The sequence below is a fragment of the Emys orbicularis genome, chromosome 7 (assembly GCF_028017835.1).
Source record: "Emys orbicularis isolate rEmyOrb1 chromosome 7, rEmyOrb1.hap1, whole genome shotgun sequence".
In the NCBI taxonomy this organism is placed as follows: domain Eukaryota; kingdom Metazoa; phylum Chordata; order Testudines; family Emydidae; genus Emys; species Emys orbicularis.
Window position 1 is genome coordinate 43355217 of NC_088689.1, and position 20492 is coordinate 43375708.

The 20492-nt window shown below is 46.5% G+C and overlaps 1 protein-coding gene across 1 annotated transcript in view; it reads left to right on the forward strand.

The window, feature by feature from the left end:
• The first annotated feature begins 1186 nt into the window (after nt 1-1186).
• The window catches only part of CDH23 (cadherin related 23), a 547959-nt gene continuing 528653 nt past the window's right edge, over nt 1187-20492 (forward strand). Inside the window, exon 1 of the mRNA XM_065408191.1 lies at nt 1187-1442. Coding sequence (XP_065264263.1) covers nt 1187-1442 — 256 coding nt within the window. The remainder of the gene's footprint in view (nt 1443-20492) is intronic.

A 20492-nucleotide genomic window follows, 5' to 3' on the forward strand; every position in this document is an offset into this window, starting at 1 on the left:
GGCACGACTGCAGCCAGAGCAGCTCTCCAGACGGCATCGGACGCTGCGGACACCGCCGCCCGTACCATGGCATCGGCCATCTCATTGCGCCGGGCTTCATGGCTGCTCCTCTCTGGGTTTTCCTCGGAGGCTCAGCGGTAAATGCAAGACTTCCCTTTTGACAGGCACGCCCTGTTCACCGGACAGACGGACATTAAACTCCATGGCCACTAACCTCTGACTACATCCCAGGCAGGCTCAACCGGCAGTAAGCAGACGGGCAAGCGCCCGTTTTGAGGGTACGCCCAAGGGCGACCTACTGGATTGTTCCCCGGATCCTTCCTCCCCTGTTTGCCAATCGCCTTTCTTCCTTCCTCCCTGTGTGGGCATCTATAACATCAGACCGATGGGTCCTCAATACGGTGGGTCCTCAATACACTCTTCAGTTACTTCCTACCCCTCCTTCCCCATCCCTCTTCAGGGACTCCTTTTACAAGAATCTTCTTGTACAGGAGGTAGAGGGTCTGCTACAGTTGGGTGTGGTGGAGGTAGTTCCTGTGGAGTACAGGAACAAGAGGTTCTATTCCCGATACTTTTTAACCCCCAAAGCCAAGGGCGGTCTGCGGCCCATACTAGACCTGCGGGGCTTGAACCACTACTTAGCAAAACTGAAGTTCCACATGGTCTCCCTGGCTTCCATCATCCCCTCCCTGCATCTGGGAGACTGGTACGCCATCCTCAATCTGAAAGATACATACTTCCACATCGCCATCTTCAAGGGACACAGACACTTCCTCCGGTTCATGGTAGGTCCTGACCATTATCAGTTCACAGTCCTTCCGTTTGGCCTAGCGACAGCACCACAGGTATTTTCCAAGTGCATGTTGGCAATGGCGGCTTACCTCAGACATCAGGGTATCCAGATCTACCCATATTATAATGACTGGCTCGTCAAGGGCAACTCCAGGTCCAAGGGGACGTCGTGATGCTGCTAGCCACATGCCGTCACCTTGGCCTGTTGGTGAACAACAAAAAATCCCCTGGTACAGAGGATAGAGTTCATCGGAGCGGTGCTCGACTCGACCTGTGCCAGGGCGTTCCTGCCACTGGAGAGATTCAGGGCACTGACAGACCTCATCGCGGAAGTCTCCGCATTTCCCTAGACCACGGCCAGGGTTTGCCTATGCCTACTAGGTCACATGGCAGTATGTACATATGTAGTGCTCCATGCCGGATACGACCCCTGCAGCAATGGCTTGGAACAGTGTACTCCCAGTCCAGGGACCACCTGGAGAAGGTCGTCACCATCCTCACGACGGTACTTACCTCGCTGCAATGGTTGACCGACCCCGGGAAAGTCCTGGAAGGAGTTCCCTTTGTCAGCACTCCTCACTCAGTCAAGTTGGTTTCGGATGCCTCGGACCTCGGCTGGGGGGTGCACCTTGGCACCCTCCAGACCCAAAGTATGTGGTCCCGAGAGAAATTGACATTACACATAAACCTCAAAGAGCTCAGGGCAGTGTGCAGAGCATGCATGGTCTTCCTACCTCACCTGTTGGGCAGAGTGGTCAGAGACCTCACCGACAACACAGCCTCAGTGTTCTACATCAACAGGCAAGGTGGAGCGCAATCCTCAGTCCTTTGCCAAGAGGCACTCCATCTCTGGGACTTCTGCATCGACCACGGAATCCTCCCCAAGTGAATTTGTTTGCCACCAGGCAGAACAGGAGATGCCACAGGTTTTACTCCAGACAGGGTCTGGGCAAGGGCTCCCTCTCAGACACCTTCCTCCTGCCATGGGCAGGAAGCCTGATGTATGCATTCCCTCCAATTCCTCTCATCAGCAAGGTCCTAGCAAAAATCAAGAGGGACAAGGCGCAGGTTATCATGATTTCCCTGGCGTGGCCTCTCCAGCACTGGTTTGGGACGCTATCAAGCCTGTCAGTGATCCCTCCCTGGCCCCTGCCGAACTGACCGGACCTGCTGTCACAGGATCACGGCCGACTCTTGCACCCCAACCTCGCAACCCTCCATCTCACGGCGTGGATGTTGCGTGGCTGAACGGGCTTCTTTGGAGGTGGCGTCTACTTTACTTTCCACATGAGCCAGGATATCTTTTTTCCGGTCTTCTGCCCTAAGCCCCATGAGATTAGTGAAGAGCGGTGCCTTCATGCTTTGGATGTAAGAAGAGCTCTGGCTTTCTACCTCGATCGGACAAAACCTTTCCTTAAGTGGACTCAGCTTTTCATCTCTACAGCTGATAGGATGAAGGGCCTCCCAGTGTCCACACAAAGGATTTCTAACTGGATCACCTCTTGCATTCGGACCTGCTATGAGTTAGCGGGAGTCCCTCCACCACCGATCATCAGAGCCCTCTCGACTAGAGCACAGGCATCCTTGGCGGCCTCCAGGGGGCGCCAGAGCCGGTCCCCTACGGATACTGCTGAGGGAAAAACTTCCAGCACCGGTGCATGTGGCGAGCACACACACACCTAAATTGAATGGACATGAGCAACACATCTCGAAGAACACTAGTTACGGAAAAAGGTAACTGTCTCTTCCACCATTATCTGTCTTTCCCTGCAAACAGCAGCCAACAGTCCGTTTAACATAGCCATTCCCAGTAAATCTAAGTCTACCACAAAGACTAGTGTCTTTCTAAATAACACCTTTTCTTTAATAATTTAATAAAGACCTACAGGAGAATTTATCATGCATCGGTTAATCTTTTGTCCACTGCCCTCCTCTGATGGCAGGCTTATAATGGATTTGCGCAAACTTTTGTCACAAAATCAGAGATGATTGAAATTTTTCAAATTTCCAAAATTCCATTGAATTTTTTTCATGGAAAAACTTTCCCCATTTTTTTTTTTTTTGGACTAGCTCTATCCTAAATCATATGATGTTATTCAGATGTTGTGTTTCTTTGCCATCTGTGAGCTCAGCCTAGGTTCTTTGCGAGGGTTCAGAATCATGACCCTGTGTCAATTTATGATTTCACACTGCAACTGGGGAAAGCTTGTCATTTCACATAGTTTTGAGGCAAAACCAGCTGAAGTGCTGCAGTGTTTTGATTTGTTTCACTAATGGATGTAAGACCGGCGAATGATTCTTACAAAATGAATGAGTGCGAACCCATGTGAAATGAAACCAAATAAAAGATTCACGTGAACCCTTCCAAACTTCCAGTTGATATAGTCCAGTTTTGCACAGCGCTCGTATACAGTGTGGCCAGAGGATACAAGACAAAACAAAGATAAAACTGAAGCTTCTCCACGCCTCTCTGGTGAGGACAAGCCTGGAATGGTAAGGATGCTGAAATGGAAATGGCCTGTATTTTCAGTTGTGCCCAGCCAGGCAAAAATGAAGACTTTTTACCAGAAAAGTGAAGAGGCTAGGGGGGTACCTGCACTGGGAAGGAAGTTGGCTGAGGGGCTGGTGGGGCGTGGAGGAGACATACCCACTTACAGCATAATATGCCCCTGTCACCCTCCCCACAATTTCCTTACCACCATACTGCCACTCTCAAATGTTCACAAGTCACGAATCAGTTCTGCCTCCCTCCCCCCATCCAAAAAGTAAGATTGTAAAAATAATTTGGTTTTTTTAATATGCCATCTGTTTTTTGAAGTAGCTTAGGTCCCAATCTGCTCATGTGTTCAAGATTTTCTCTGCAACCACGAGAGCTAAAACTTTTACATGAAAGATATCAGGTAATTACATGACTCCAGGAGCTGGGGCTCCACATCCATGAGACGGGGCCAGTCTGTTGCAATGGCGTAGAGGGACAATTGGTCAGAGTTATTCCTGTGACTTTAGAATAAGGCAAACAGGCAGGTGTGTGCATGCTGTGGCAATTCTTGTTCTGTCTGTGCAGCCTAACCATAAAGCCTATCTGCAAAGTTCACAGGCCTCCTAATGAGCTGTATGCATATTTCTCTCCATCTAGGTCCACAGGCCAGCCAGTATGACTTCACTCCTAATTACCACTCTCCTGTCAGTTTGATTCGTATGGGAAGGGAGGAAGCATCAGTGTTTTTCATCACCACACTGATTCCAGCAGAATGTTAAGAGATTTCCTTATTACAGGTGGGTCTCTCAAGTCATTGCTCTCTGACCTTCCTTCAGCATCTCATAAGTAGCTGCATTTAGAGACTTTGCTACCTTGACCTCTACAGTCAAGGGCAATGCATGCTCCTGGGACAGTCCTACTTGTTTTGGACTATTTAAAACATTGGCCCTATGGTTTTTTGGTTCCATTTTTTTTTAAGCTATAGTTGCTTGGCAGTTGCACTCCCCCACTGCCACACCTCAAATTAGCTACCTGCTTCCCCCATCCGTATATAAATGTGCACCTAAGCCAATGTTCTAAAATGCTGGTGGTCTCTTACATGGACTGAGGGAGCACCAACACCTGGAAGTGGGGCTCCAACTCTGAAATTAGACTATTTTACGGCCTAATCCAAAACCCATTGAAGTCTATGGAAAGACTCCCAGTGTCTTGAATAGGTTTTGCATCAGCCCCCAATGATGGAGTATTCCAGGGCAGCTGGTCTGATCCCATACCCACCCAGACAGGATCGTTGTATCTTGTAGCATTTCACTCTGTAGGAAAAAAACATGCTTTGAAATGTAGACAGCCAGCTGCAGGCTCACCCTCTGACTCTCTGTTCCTGCCCTTCTTTTGCAAGTTTTATGGAGTGATTTGTACTATATTTACACAATGGTGATAAACAGTTTTTAAAATGGAACTGAAGAAAATGCAGTTGAATGAATTGCTTCAAAAAAGCCCTGTTTACCATCCAAAAAAAAAAAAAGGTATAAAAATCACCATTATAGGGACATTCTGTTAGTCAGATTTGGGTACTTTTCTGTTGATTTGTGTCTCTAATGTGAGGAGAAGAAGTCACAGATGCATGTTCAATTCTGCAGAGAACATATGCATGCATTTAAATCATTTACAGCTTTTTACTGGTGCAATTGTAAAGCACATTATTTTTTTGCATTTGTAATTAGGTTCTAAACAGATGGTGAAGGACTGTAGCTCCCAGTAAGACGGGCTAGTGCTCTGTTGGATTGCATTGGAAGAACTAACTGAGCTAGGAAAGTTTTCTAATTTATTACACCATATTGGGAGGGAGGATAGAACTATGTAACAGGGGTTGGCTAAGTACGAATTCCAGCGTGTGTATATCTATCTGGACAAAATTGAACTAGTCCACTTATCTGCTTATAATGTAATCAGCACATTTATATGAATACAAGCAGTCTTCACCCCCAAGATTTAGCATAGATTCCAGATTTCATAAATATGAGTGATACCCAGTAGCTACTGCATGATTTGTTCTGCACAGCATAGTTTTTATTATGCAATAGCATAAGACACAATATCTGCTTTGACAAATGTTTTTAATATAAAGCAGAAGGTTTTGATTTGAAAAGAGACTTTAGAATTAGAGCAAACTTGAAACATGAGATCACATACAAAGGCCAACTGTCCTGTTTATGGTTTTCACTTTGCTTTTCAGCACCGCCTTTCCCCTTCAAACCTAACTTCCCATTCTGTTTGAAGATATGGTGTAAAGTTCATTTAATCCTCTTCCGAGGACAGCCTTGTAAGCTGCAGCAATGTCACAAGCTCAGTCTACGGCTTTCATTGCAGGATTAAGAAGAAGGAACACAATGAGCTGTAAGGGAGAAAACCCTGCTTTAAACATCTCTCACTAAGGGCTGGCAAAGATGGTTCTGAAAAACACATCACATGAGCAGTTAAACTGTTGTGTGTGTAAGTGTGATCCATTTTAACCTTGCTCCCAGAACTGTACCCTTTGTTAGTAACTTAGTACAGGACTATGTCTACACAGGGATAAAAAACCCACAGCTGGCCCGGGTCAGCTGACTCAGGCTCGTGAGGGTCGGGATCTGAAGCTGAAAAACTGCTGTGTAGACATTCTGGTTCGGGGTGGAGCCTAAGTTCTGGAGCCCTGTGAGGGTGCAGGTCCCCAAGCTTGCATTCCAGCCCAAGCCTGAACATCTACACAGCGATGTTTAGCCCTGAAGCCCAAGCCCCGTGAGCCTGGTTCAGCTGACCTGGCCCAGCCGTGGCCCTGCTGCAGGGCTTTTGTCCCTGTGTTGACATACTCTTAGAGATAAACTAGCTGGATATGTAGATATTTGCCTTTACCAAGCAGCAACTGCTCTTTATGGGCTAAGTAAGCATCATTTTCATAGATGCTGTGGCTGCCAGGTGACCTCAGTGACCCAGCTGTTGTGTAAAGCAGGCATTCTTAAGATGCATTTCCTTATATTATGAATTTATACATGTCTATACTTCTGCTGCATCTGGCAGGGAAGAGAAGGAAGGGGAATTAGGTGTGCACACAGCTAGGACAGGATGAAAATAGACAGGTGGAAATGCAAGGAGACAAGAACAAAATTGAACCAGCCTATACCAAGAGCATGCATCAAGGCCGAACCACTAAAATAGACATGAATGGCTTTATAGGTAAGGCACCGGACTGGGATTCTGGGTTCCATTCTCAGTTCTACCCCAAAGTCCCTGTGTGACCTTGGACAAGTTGTTTAATTTTGCTGCCCATCACTTCCCCACATGTAAAATGGCAATAATGATACTTCCTTTCTCCCACCCTTGGCCTGGCTTGTATATTTGGATTGTAAACTCTTTGGGGCAGGAGTTGTTGCTCATTATGTGTATGCACCCAGTTTACCCCAGTGGTGCCCTGTGCTTGGTTGGGTCCTCTAGCGCAGTGGGAGCTCTAGTGGAGACAAAGTGCTGGCCGTTTTACTACCATGTCATCTCACCCTGCTCAGCGCATGTCTAAATGACAGTGACAAAAATGCCATTGGTCACCAGCACGTTACCTACGCTCGAGCTTAGGCTGTTGTTACTACTGGCAGTAGTGGGAAATCTTAAAGTGCTCAATGTAGGCAAAGCCCTGAATCTATGCAACAAGAGAGAGGCCCAGCTTCTGCTTCGTTCTGTGCTGCTCATTCCCCTTGTCCTTCGCTCCACAGCCAGCTCCCTGTTTGGTGACTCATGGAGGTTCCACTTCCCGTTTGTAGGGCAGCCAAGCAGGCTGAGCCATCACAGCAAGGGAGAATGAGAGAATAGCTGGCAGCAAAGATGCAGGATGCTCTGAACTGGTGAACAGTTCAGCTCCTTGCTGTGGCAGAGGCACTTACTAGGCAAACATTTTAGCATTTAGAGCACACCTCCGGATCAGGTGTTGCTGGTGCCATTTTAAGCCAGGTGTTTTTGTTCTACAGTGGTGCCAGTTCCTCCTCTCTGTGTTTCTCTCCCTTACCTTCAGTTTAAGAGGCCAATGGTGCCAGCGCAGGTGTTCCTTTACAGAAAGGACTTGCTGGAGGTGAGCCACTTATCCACCATTCCCTTGGGCAGGAAACTGGGCTTTATAGTGGTGGCTTTCTGCGTGCTAGAGAGGAGAAGTTGGGATGGGAAAGTGGCAGTTATAGCTTCCAAATGGCAGCCATGATCTGGTGACTGGCAAAGGAACTTTCTGAGAATTCTGCCCTGGGTCTTGGAGCTCCTGTGGCCCTAATAGGCCTAGATTGCAGAGCCACATAGGGACTTTGAGAGGGGAGCAAAAGAGATCAAGGCTCCCTCCTGCACCATGTTCACCTGGATGGGAGAACAGGGGCTACTTGTCCAATTCTCCCAGCTGTGGGCAAGGGAGGAGGAAGGGCGTGGAGAGGAGAGCAGAGGAGAATGAGGGGAGTCCTGGCCCCATCCTCTTACCAGCCACAGTAGCTGGTTGGCCACACAAAGGGAGGGGAGTAATTTACTTCCCTACCCAGCCCCAGAAAGGGGGGGAACAGGGGAGGAATTGAGACAGTTCATTCTCTGCAAGACTCCTTAGCTTCATGAGGAACAAATATTTGTTAATGGGCTCTTCAATCTAGCAGAGAAAGGTATGACACGATCCAATGACTGGAAGATGAAGCCAGACCGGAATTCAGATTCAGACTGATGAGAGTAATTAACCATTGGAGCTATTTGCCAAGAGTTGTGGTAGATCCTCCATCACTGGTGATTTTTGAATTGGACTGGATGTTTTTCTAAAAGATCTGCTCTAGGAATTATTTTGGGAAAGTTCTTTGGCCCGTGTTACACAGGCGGCCAGACTAGATGATCACAAAAAATGGAGGGCAGGTTGTCAAGTTCCAATCTAGCCCATAGCCATCACCTCAGCATCATCTCCTCACTGATTTCTGGAAGCATGCACCAATTGCAGATCTTCCCCTCTCTCTCTGCCTGACGCATCCAGCACAGAGGGATGGCATCAGATGAGCAAATGATGAGCAAAGTCATGACTTTATAATCTGATGCTCCTTTTGGATTCCACACTTCCATCCAGAGAGGGAAACGGAACTAGGGACTAAAAAACCATGTTCCTGGTGTTTATGACCGAAAGCCCAGCATACTGTGTACAATACGGGCAGTTCCGTTGCCCATATTAGGCACATACTAAGTGGAATCTAATCTCTCCGTGGTAGGGAATGCTTCATGGACAACTTCCTCAATTTTAGAAATGAGTCAGAGAAGTCCTGTGCAGCCAGCCCTTGCCAGTGCAGGATTGTTCCCTAAGGTATGTAACCTAGTGCTCTAAACCCCTCCATTCTAGGCTGACCTTTGCCCTGCTCTGGAACCCATCTACCCCTCAGCTGCTTACTCCAGTCACTTAGCACCTGACTGCGCAGAGAAGTACTTCGACTGTGAGCTCTTTGGGACAGGGACCATCTCTTTGCTATGTTTGTACAAGTGCCTAGCACAATGGGGTTGGGGCTGCTAGGTGCTACCACAACACAAATAATAATAATTATTAATACTAATAAGCAATCTCCGAGCAGACCTAACTAATCTCCCCCTGGAAATGCATCTAGTCAATTCCATCACATGCATTTATTATTAGTTAATATTTACATTATTGTGGCGCGTAGAGAACCCAGTCAGGGTTAGGGCTCCACTGTGATAGGCACTATACAAACACATGGAGTCATGGCTTACAAAGAGCTTACGAACAATCTGTGCAGTGGAAGATGCCCTCAGGCTCTGATATCCCAGTTGTGAGCGTCCTTAGCTAACAGGGCAACTCATAGGACTAGGACCTATTAAAGGAGGGGAAACCAGCTCCTTTTGGGAAGCTGAAGAGCTAAAAGGCTGTAGTGTCTACCGTCAGCCTGTAGATGGCACCTTTTACTGTGTCTGTGGTGATGCTGGAAATAAATGGTGAAAAAAAAATAGTGCTCTTACAATGTAAGGCTCAAAACTGAGGCTAGGTCTACACTACAGCGGGGGTCCGACCTAAGATACGCAACTTCAGCTACGTGAATACCGTAGCTGAAGTTGCGTATTTTAGGTCGGCTTACCTAGCGGTGAGGACGCGGGAAAGTCGACCGCTGCCGCGCTGCCGCCGACTCCGCTGCCGCCTCCTGCCGAGGTGGATTTCCGGAGTCGACGGCAGAGCGATCAGGGATCGATTTTACCGCGTCTTCACTAGACGCGGTAAGCCGATCCCCGATAAACCGATTGCTACCCGCCGGATCGGAGGGAGAAGGGAAATGTTCGGACTGTCCTAAAGTGGCATCTAATCTAATCTGGAGCAATGGCTCCAGCTTGCTGCCATCCAGATCCAAATAAAGGGACTTGAACTCCAACTCTGCCTTTCCCTGCCCATAACTCCTTCCTCACTTGAGACTTTGAATCATTGAATAGTTGCCTTTCTGTCAATCTCCTAACACTCCCCTTTATAGAAAATTACTACAACAGCTAGTTCAGAGGCTAGAGAAAAGAGGCTCTAACTACTTGGATTGGAGTTGTAAAATTATGCCGGACATAATGTTATTTAACCCCTCATGTGTTAGTTTATGAGAAATAGACTCTTTTAAACCTAGGAAATTTCTTTAACTCTATGGAAATGAATGTATCTAATGTAAATAGCACCATACAAACCAGAAAAATATGATAAATTGCTAAAATGGAGATATTCTAATCTAAATTAGATTGTAAACAAAGATTATTCCTTCAGCTTCTCTTCAATTTAGATAAACTGCAGTTAGCCAAATGTTCTCCACTGTCTACTTGGACAAACACTTTTCAGTCTTTGGAGTAAAGTTATGCTTTTGGGTCTGCAGTGGCAAAATGTTCAGAGCTGTACCTGCAAGCCCATTCCATGGGGGCCTAGAGCTCCTGTCCAAATGCTTATTCCCAGGGCAGTTAACATCTCTATGCCTCCGGTTGCATGATATCATGCTCTGTTACTGATAATGAGGCACATTCCAGAACATCTAGCTCCTGTTACCAAGGGACTCTGAGGGATCCCTAAAGCAATGCAATGCAGATGGTACCATCTGTAGAATGCAAGCCATCCAATCGCTGGCCAAGAACTATGGGATCCATGAGGATAGATAGATATCCCAGCACGAAGGTCTTTTGTGTACCCAGCCTTTAGTCTTTCCATCATGTTTAAATATGTGTGATTTTCACAATGGATACTTTAAAATTTTATAAAGATAATTACTTTCCCAAAGAATAAAAATATCTTTTTCAGTGCAGAAAGATCAGCTTATATATAAGGAATATATATTCCATCCCTTTAATCACCAGAGTGGACTATCCCTTAACTTTGCACAGGCTTCTTCTTTGCCTCATTCATTTATAATTTTCCAAATAAATAGCATGATTCTAATACTGGTCTTAAAATGCTGCATAAAATTAACCTAGAAATTCATTTCACGCAGGAAGAATGGGTCACTGTCAACCATAACATTCAGATATGTTGCATGGACTATCAAATCAAGCAAGTTCAACACAAAGTCGTTCACAGCATTTAGTTAACCTGACTTGACTGTACCAAATGGGTTGTCCCAGATGTGAGGGGCTGAAGCTGGGGTGGGGGAAAGACACTGTAGTGGGGCGGCTGCCCCACTCCATGAGAAAAAGGGCTGGAACAGGCCAGAGAGGCTGCGCAGCCCAGCAGCCAATCAGCAAAGTCCTGTGGAGAGCCAATCAGGGCCAGGCTGGGCCGTATATAACTTGCTGCTTAGCAAAGGAAAGGGCAGTCTCTTCCCTCAGGAACCAGTCCTCCTCCCTTGCTAGTCAGGAAGGAGGTAGCACCTTGGACAGAGCAGTGCTGGGCAGGCTTGGGGGAACAGAGGAGAGCTCTGGCCCAGTTACCTGCCAGGCTGTGGCCCCTGCTAAAAAGGGTCAAGAAGGTGCATGGGGCCAAAGGGGAAGTGGCCCAGGGAAGATAGGAGGACAAGAGGGGAGAGAAGGAGGGCAGAAGGAAGCTGTCGCTAGAGGGTCCCTGGGTCAGGACCCAGAGTAGCGGGTGGGCCTGGGCCCCCCCCCCTTCCCTCCTAGCACTGCACCTGGCCACAGAGGAGTGTGGCCGAGACTGACTGCAACTTGCCCCTGAGGTGAGAGACTAGACTTTGGGGTTGTGGTTGGCCACTGAGGCAGATGCAAGCCGAAGGACTGTCGTTACCCCTCCCCCCACCACCCCCGGAAGAGGGGTGAGAGTGGAGTAGTGGGCACTGCCGGAGGGCAGTGTCCTGAAGCGGACACCGCCGAGTGAGGAGCAACATGGTTCCCAAATCAGCAGAGCAGACAACGGGTGAGACACCACACGCAGAGGGCACTCCACAGCTGACAAGAGCTAATTCCCGGAGCAACCAGCAGGAGGCGCCAGTGGTGGTGAGGCAAGACCCGGTTACAGACACCATCACCCACGTGCTAGTCCCATTTTAAAGTGCTGTTGAATGAAGAATAGCATTAATGCTGGGAATTTCTATGGATCTTGATCTATTGGCTTTTCTACTGGGTAATGCCAGTTCTGTGCATTTCTTGACAAGTTGGAAGATGTAGCTTTCTGGTGCCCCGTGTGGTCTTCAAATGATAGTTCTGATGAACCTGGATGGGTTAACTGACTATTTGTGTAGAAGCAAGAAATGATGCTTAATTCCATGTTGCTGAGAGCAATGGTCCTCCCTTTGTCACCAAAATGAGGGATTATGATGATTACAGATGGTGGAATTATTAATAGCAAATAATTAACTGATCAATTTAGCTCTTTTGTCTGCTCCTATTCATATAAATTTTCACCTATGGCTTTTCTTTACTAACTGGTTGCTTATGAAGTGTTGTTGTTTGGGGCTTTTAGGCACTACTGCAATACATTCAGGACCAAGACCCTCTTTGTGCTGGGTGCAATAAAACACATAGGAAGACAGTCCCTGAAATGTTTACAGTCTAAAAAGACAAACAGCGATGAAAGGTAGGGGAAAGGGCTAGACCATACAAGCAAAAGGATCAGGGAAATGGCAAGGCATGACAGGTGTCCTTAGTTTCATGGCTTTAGTTTCATAGGTTTTATTGATTGTACAAAAACATTTTGTGGGGGGTGAGGTGGTGAGTGCTCTGGGTTGGAGAGGGGGTGAGCAAGGGATTGTTGGAGTAAGCGAAAGGAGTGGGCAGAAGCAAGGTAAGGAGAATAAAGGAAAAGTGTAGTTGCAGTATTATTCAGCAATTACATGTGTCTGTGTGCTGCACAGGATTCCAGACAGGATGTCTGGAAACAAGGAAGACCAAGTTGGAACTCAAGCTGTGTGGGCGCGTGTTTGTACTTGTAGCTGTTTTCTTTAATACATTCCTCCTGGTAAATACAGACTATGATTCCACATGTTATGGCAGGAAGAAGGATGAGAAGCATCATGGTCAGGGAAAATGAGTTTGGACAGCTGAAGGGTTGCAATGGTAGGAGAAAGGTGATATGAAATGGGCAAGAACCAACTTCAATGGCTAGACAGCAAATGAGAAAAAAAATTAGAGTTCAAATTCCAGGGTTGACTGAGTGATTTCAGGAAGCTGTGAAGGTTCTTATTAGCTGCTGCTCTTCTCCATACTGAGGGGAAGCTACTGGGACCATTGCTACCAGGGTCCAGAATGGGGTGGGTGAGAAGATTAGGGACATCTGGAAGGTTCCGGTACAGCCCCCGTGCCCTTGGCTGTAGCTTGTGCTAGCTGCTTTGCTTATTTGCGCTGTAAGCCTGGTCACCTAAGTCTCATGGTATAGTTTCTGTTCCCTGTTTGAATGACATGACCAGATAGCATCCTTTTTTTTTTTTTTTTGCAAATTTTTTACAAATATTTCATAATTTCAGTATCAGAGGGGTAGCCATGTTATTCTGGATCTGTAAAAAGCGACAAAGAGTCCTGTGGCACCTTAAAGACTAACAGATGTATTGGAGCATAAGCTTTTGTGGGTGAATGCCCACTTCGTCAGACACATGTAATGAAAATTTCCAGAGGCAGGTATAAATTTGCAGGCAAGAATCAGTCTAGAGATAATGAGGTTAGTTCAATCAGGGAGGGTGAGGCCCTCTTTTAGCAGTTGAGGTGTGAACACCAAGGGAGGAGAAACTGCTTTTTTAGTTGGCTAGCCATTCACAGTCTTTGTTTAATCCTGATCTGATGGTGTCAAATTTGCAAATGAACTGAAGCTCAGCAGTTTCTCTTTGAAATCTGGTCCTGAAGTTTTTTTGCTGTAAGATGGCTACCTTTACATCTGCTATTGTGTGGCCAGGGAGATTGAAGTGTTCTCCTACAGGTTTTTGTATGTTGCCATTCCTGATATCTGACCTGTGTCAATTTATCCTTTTACATAGGGATTGTCCAGTTTGGCCAATGTACATAGCAGAGGGGCATTGCTGGCACATGATGGCATATATAACATTGGTGGACGTGGTGAATGAACCGGTGATGATGTAGCTGATCTGGTTAGGTCCTGTGATGGTGTCGCTGGTGTAGATATGTGGGCAGAGTTGGCATTGAGGTGTGTTGCATGGATTGGTTCCTGAGTAAGAGTTGTTATGGTGCGGTGTGTGGTTGCTGGTGAGAATATGCTTAAGGTTGGCGGGTTGTCTGTGGGCGAGGACTGGCCTGCCTCCCAAGGTCTGTGAAAGCGAGAGATCATTGTCCAGGATGGGTTGTAGATCACTGATGATGCGTTGGAGAGGTTTAAGCTGAGGGACTGTATGTGATGGCCAGTGGAGTTCTGTTGGTTTCTTTCTTGGGCTTGTCTTGCAGCAGGAGGCTTCTGGGTACACGTCTGGCTCTGTTGATTTGTCTCCTTATTTCCTTGTGCGGGCATCGTAGTTTTGAGAATGCTTGGTGAAGATCTTGTAGGTGTTGGTCTCTGTCTGAGGGGTTGGAGCAAATGTGGTAGTACCTCAGCGCTTGGCTGTAGATGATGGATCATGTGGTGCCATCGATTATGGAGACATAATTTCAGTGTCTCTCTCATGCCAATTATAGAGGTTTTTCAAAATGGCCATGATGGCACATCCTCCACAAATATTCTGGTGGACATTTTTTTCATTATAACATTCACAACGCCTTTGTTTTCTTCAAACCAGAGCTCATGAACATCAACAAAGCAAATGAGTCTGATTTGCAAGAATATTGCCAAAAATTCCTCTCCCCTTTTACTCAGACAACATGGAGACTTAATTTAGGTTTCATGATGGGATCTGCACCATGGATAACTATTTCAATTTGGGCCCATACAGTCACCTTGGTTGCAGTGATGGTGTCTGGAGATGTATTTGATCTGACTATGCTTTTATACGTAGCAAAGAGTCTTTAACAAAGTCCCAATGTTTGGCTGTTTAGCAATAGAAGAGTTGCAGACAAACAAGGTAAAGGAGCTGTGCATATGATGCAATATTTAGTCATACCATAGTAGTGTGGAGTTCCTTAGGATAGTGTTTCCCAAACGGTGGGTTGCAATCCACCAGGGGGCCATGGGAAGTTTCTAAATGAGTTGTGGGCCAGTGTGGAGGGGAAGCCTTGGGGGAGGTTGGAGAGCAAACCTTCCCTGCACTCACCCCACAGAAGCAGCACCTTTCCCGCAGGCCTGGGCCAGAGTCCCCAACCCAGCCATTGCAACCTGTGCATGGGGTCACACTACCACATTGTGAAGGAGGGGCAGCCAGGCCACATTTGAATGAGTAGTGTCGTGACATGGTGCCAAACTTAATTGGCACCGTGACCCTGTGAGTCTGGTCGGAATATGCAGAGTGGGGATCCAGGTTTAGCCCCTCCGTCACTGCACTGAGAGTATGGGTGGGTTTGCTATCCAATACCCCTTCCCCTCGGGGCTCCTCTCCATATTGTGCTGGGATTCGGGGTGCAATGCCAGGGTGGAGGGTGCTGCTGCAGGTGGTTGATGGCCCTTTGACGGGGCGAGGAGGAGGCACTGGTGAAGAAGGATGACACTGGCTCTGAGATGCACCCTCCCTCAAATTTGTACCCTGGGTGGGTCAAAACAAAAGGCAGTTGGTGGGTCACCTTAGGACAAAGTTTGGGAACCACTGACTTAGGAGGATACTTAAAAAAAAAAAAAAAAAAAAAAGAGAGAGAGAGAGACCTGCTGGCTGGCTTAAACAGACCACAGCTCTGTGTATATGACCTAAAACAAGTCAGTCAAGGTTATATGGTGAATGGTGTTCTGTGGTGCTGTAGAATATGAACGAGAGGAATAGGACAATGATTCTTAAGTGTAAGAGAGCTGCACTTTAAATAGAAACACTGGCCTGAATTTATCATGGCGAGTCATTAAGTGAGCCATCATCTGTGTGAAGTCCGAATGACTGCAAATGGCCAATCCTGAGCCTGGTCTGCAAATAGCTTTGTGTGGAATTTTTTTCTTAATTATTTTGTCTCTTGCTGTTCTCTACTTTAATTATTTGTCTGTGTTCTATGGATGTGACTGAAATCCATCTATACAGTTTATTTGTGTATTCCAGCAGCACTTAACATGGGGTAAGGGCTGGACCACTCCTGCCCCAAAGAGCTCCTAACCTAAGAGAACAAGCAACATGTGAAGGGTGCAGGAGAGAGACACAATCCAGCATGTAATTTATGTATATTAAAGTAAGTCTCAGCAAGACCTAATAGCAGCACCTCACTATATTCATTATTAGTTGGCATTTCTTTTTATTCCAAGTGAATTAAACTCCTCCCTGGTTCTGTGCGTGCCTGGCCCCTTTCACAAGCAGAGTCTCCACCTTCCAACATTAAAGGGCAAGCAGATGCTTCTCTCTTGGTCCAATCCTAGTGCAGGGTTTGAGTGACCACTCGTCAGCAGTGTGACTTCTGGAGTAAGGGATTCTTCCACCTGCTAGACACTAAATGATGCTTGACCATCATAACATTACTCCAATCCAAGATGGGCAGTTCTCCCTATGACAAATCACCTGCTCCTCCCTGCAGTGCATGGTTCTAATCTGCTGTTGCAGTACATCCCCTTCTACCAAGGGAGTGACTACCGCCTTCAACACTACGTTTGTGCTCCAAGCCAAGCACAATGGGGGTTGATGGAGGGGGTGGTGAATAATACAAAGAACACCCTTTGTCCCCTCCTCTCTTAGATATGGGAAAGGTAAACTCCATACCATTCAGCTTGTCCAGTGCTCCTATAGCCACTCTTAGGGCTAATCTACACTTGTAGCTACTCACTACAGCAATGGGAGGGGCTCTCCCATCAATATAGGTAATCCATCTCCCCAAGGTATAGAATTTCCCGAGTGTGATACTGTAAGTATTTAAACCCTGAAACCACTGATTGGGGCTAGATCAATGGTGTTTGTTTTGCCCATTAAAACAGATTAGATGATTGTATAGTTATCACTGTAGGGGAGGTTCACGAGGGAGGCAGGAAGCTGGATGGGATGAGCCAGGAAGTCTTGTCCAACCCTGTCACCACTCTTTACCTTTGGTGTAACGAGGAACTTTCTTGCTGCAGACAACTGTTCTTGAGAAGATGTTTTATAATGCTGGTTTCATAATTCAAGGTCTAACAGGTCTGGTAACAGAGAGACGCTTAGATTTACAGTGTGGCTTGCTCTAAGGTACAACACTGGACTCAGAAGCCCTAGAATGGAAGGTTATATATAGGCTCCCGTTTGCTTCTCCTTCCCCTGAACTAGTAACACTGCTCACAGCGTCTGAGCCTTCAAGAACCTGCGGAGCCAACAGCTGCATCACAGCAGAGAAGCAGATTAACCTGAGGCTATTGTAAACAAAGGCTTGTGTGATTTCCCTTCTGGAGCAGGTATTTCACACATGCACTGTGGAGGCTAGACTGCACAGTTACAGATTATATACGTGAATCACCTCTGATACCAGACCTGTTTGAAGGGTTGTCGGTGTCATGCAAACTCTTACTTCATTTACAATTCTTGGGGGGCTTTGTGATATGCAGATTACCAAAATCAAACTGGCTTGTGGATGTCAGAGTAAATATTTGATTACATCTAGTCAGATGCACTATTATTTTGTGCTTTTGAAAAGGACAATTATTCAAAATGCTTAATTAAAGAGATCTCCATGGTGCAGCAAATGAAGGCTCTAGTCTAACCTTTCACCTTCAGTTCAAATTTTGCTCACAGGCAAAATGATTTACTAACATCAGTTTAGACCACAGTAGCTATTTGTCCACTCCAAATCAATAAGCACCACACAGTTTGGTAATGATATAATTGTCCACAGATGTTCAGGAGAGTCCTAGGATTAATCAATGCTACCAGACCCTGACTTCAATAATCAGTATGAGTCACTCATCCAAAGATGTTCTTAAAGGGGGAGGGAGTGTTTGAGTAACAAAGCATCCAGGAAGAATTCTGTAACAGTCTAAAGCTGAATACAGATGTAGGTTTACCAAAATTACTAGTGTTTATTGGGTGCTTAACTTGAGACACCTTAAAGGGGCCTGCTTTTCAGTGGGTTGGTGCTCATTGCTTTCTGAAAACCCGTCATCTTCAAGCTGGGCCCCCAAGAATTCACTTTTGAAAAATTAGGACATAATTTTTAGAAAGGAAAGTTAGAAGTCTTTACATTTCACTAAAAGGCTAGGCTATTCCAAGTTTGCTTCCATGATTCTTGAGCCCCTCATGAGCCCAAGTGTGGGGTCAAAGGGATAGAGTTGGCCGTCTCTACTGAAAAGAAACTCTGGGCTAGTGCAGTGAGGACATTAAAGGTTAGGACTGAAGTGTGTTAGGCCTTGGCTACACTTGCAGCTGTACAGCGCTGTGAGGTAAACCTGTCTTCGTGCAGCTGAGTAGGGAAAAGCGCTGCAGTCTGTCCGCACTGACAGCTGCCAGCGCAGTGGTGTGGCCACACTTGTAACATTTGCAGCTGTGTTGGGAGCGGTGCATTATGGGCAGCTATCCCAGCATTCATGTGGCTGCAATGTGCTTTTCAAAACGGGGGGCGTGGGGTGGATTGTGACAGGGAGTGTGGGGGGAGAGAGAGTGCTTTTTGGAGCATGTCAGCTCTCTATTTTGCAAGTTCCGAACTCCCGGCCCCCTGCTCATTCATTCACTCACTCAAAGCAAGCTGCAATCTGTTTACTTTTCTCTGTGGTAAGAGCTTTGAAACCGGCACTTCCGCATTCCTGCAGCCGGTCACAACAATGGAGAGGATTGGCCACTTGACAAGGTGATTAGTACAGCGCTGCAAGCCGTTTACACTCACACCCGTGAGTCCTAGCCACTCCGCTGCAGCTGTGATTCCTCTCGGGGAGGTGGAGTACCTGCAGCGGTGTACCCAGGGAGATACAGCGCTGCAAGTGCCCTGCCAGTGTGGACGGGGAGTGAGTTACAGCGCTGGGAGAGGCTTTACAGCGCTGTAACTTGCAAGTGTAGCCAAGGCCTTAGTAGAGCTGCAATGTGTGAGAATTCAGTACTGGCATAATAGAGGCAATACCGAGTTATTAGCAGGCCTAGGTGTTGTGCATTAGGATGGAGGTGTATTGTCAGTGTGGAGTAGGGAAGGTTGCCCAGTGCACCTAAGTGATTAGAGACTTTATCCTGGGAAACAAATGAGTCCACTGCTGCATTAATTGCATCCGGAAATGCTCCTTCCAGCTTGATTCCCTTTAGTCACCTGTTGCTTTTGCTTGTGTGATTAAAGTTGGTCCTATGTGCAAGCAGACTGAATCCTGTTGTCACATTGTATCCTCACTCTGCCAACATGCAAGAAAACACAGTGATTGAGATGGTTTTACTGTACACTTGGCTAGTCCTCAGACAAGCCATGTTTAGTGGATGCAATTTATCATCATTAAGAGAGTAACTTGTCATTAAATGTAAAACTAAATCTCTCTCCATTACTTGTATTGAGAGTTACTGGAAATAACTTACTTTATGACATTCATGGAGCAAAACAGGTGCAGAGAAGATTTAATTGCCCTCTTCCTTAGTGGAAGTCAGGTGCCAAAATCAAACTGCCGGTAACAGGCAAGATAGAAATAACAGTAAGGGGGGAGGCATTGCCTATAGAAGCCAGAACCTCAGGCACCAGAGAGCAAGAATACAGTTCACCTCCTCCTTGCAACATTGCATTATTCCAACTGCATGCTCCTGTATGCTAACTGCCAGGATCTGCTATTTCATGTTCATCTCTGATTCATGCCTGTCCCAATAATCCAAGTCATTCTATGCCCATTTTTATTTGCTTTTAATATTATGGTTGTAGACCGGCTTATAAATAGATAATAGTATAAAGGCCAAGATGAACTTTACGTACATGCACAATGCCTAGTTTAGACTTATGGGAAGAAGGGTGATGGGGTTGTTAGAGACAATTGTTTTCCAGTGCAGTTTATGCTACTAACAAAACCTAGCCCCTTTTCTAGGTGATTTTTGTTTTAAATGCTGAGCTATCAGCCAGAGGCCAACCTAATTATTTAAAAAAAAAAAAAAAAGTTGGATGCTTTAGATTTTCCAGACTCCACAATTGAAAAACCAAATTTCTATTCAAACATGCTAGTTTAATGGAGACAGAGATGATTGAGGGAGAAGGAGCCAAGGAAATAGGAAATGACTCTAGTTGCTGATGTTTTTTAAATCATTGCATACGTCTTAAAAAATAATCCAAGGTCTGGGGAAATTGTGCATGTACTCTTCAGACAGGAGAGTGACTAAACTGTTCTAGCGGGAGGGGGTGGGGGGGTTACACTGAAGAGAAGCGGAGTACTGCTGAGAATATTGGTGGATGCGAGGCAAGATTGAATTTCATACATGTAGCTCCCCTCCATGCTAAAATGTGAACTTTGAACCCCAGCAAAAAGGCAGCGGCAGCTGGTCTCTTGATTTCCCCCCAGCCTGTTGGGGGATTCTTCAGCCCCCTTTACAAACTGCAGGTACCGCCTTGCCAGGTGCTTTGGGCTAGAGCCTGCTCTCCCTTACAGCCCTGTAAAGCCGGAATAGCCCCCGTGGCATTGATGGAATTGCTCTGGCTTTACCCTGGACGCTGGAGGGATCCGCACCTGCCCCTTGGGTACCTGGGTTAGTCTCAGGGCTTTGCTCTGCCAGCTGCTTCCGTCGTTCGGCAAACTCCCAGAGCGGGCAGGGGCTTGAGGAAGGGACGATCGCTTTACATCGAGCAGCGTTATTTAAATAACTACATTCCT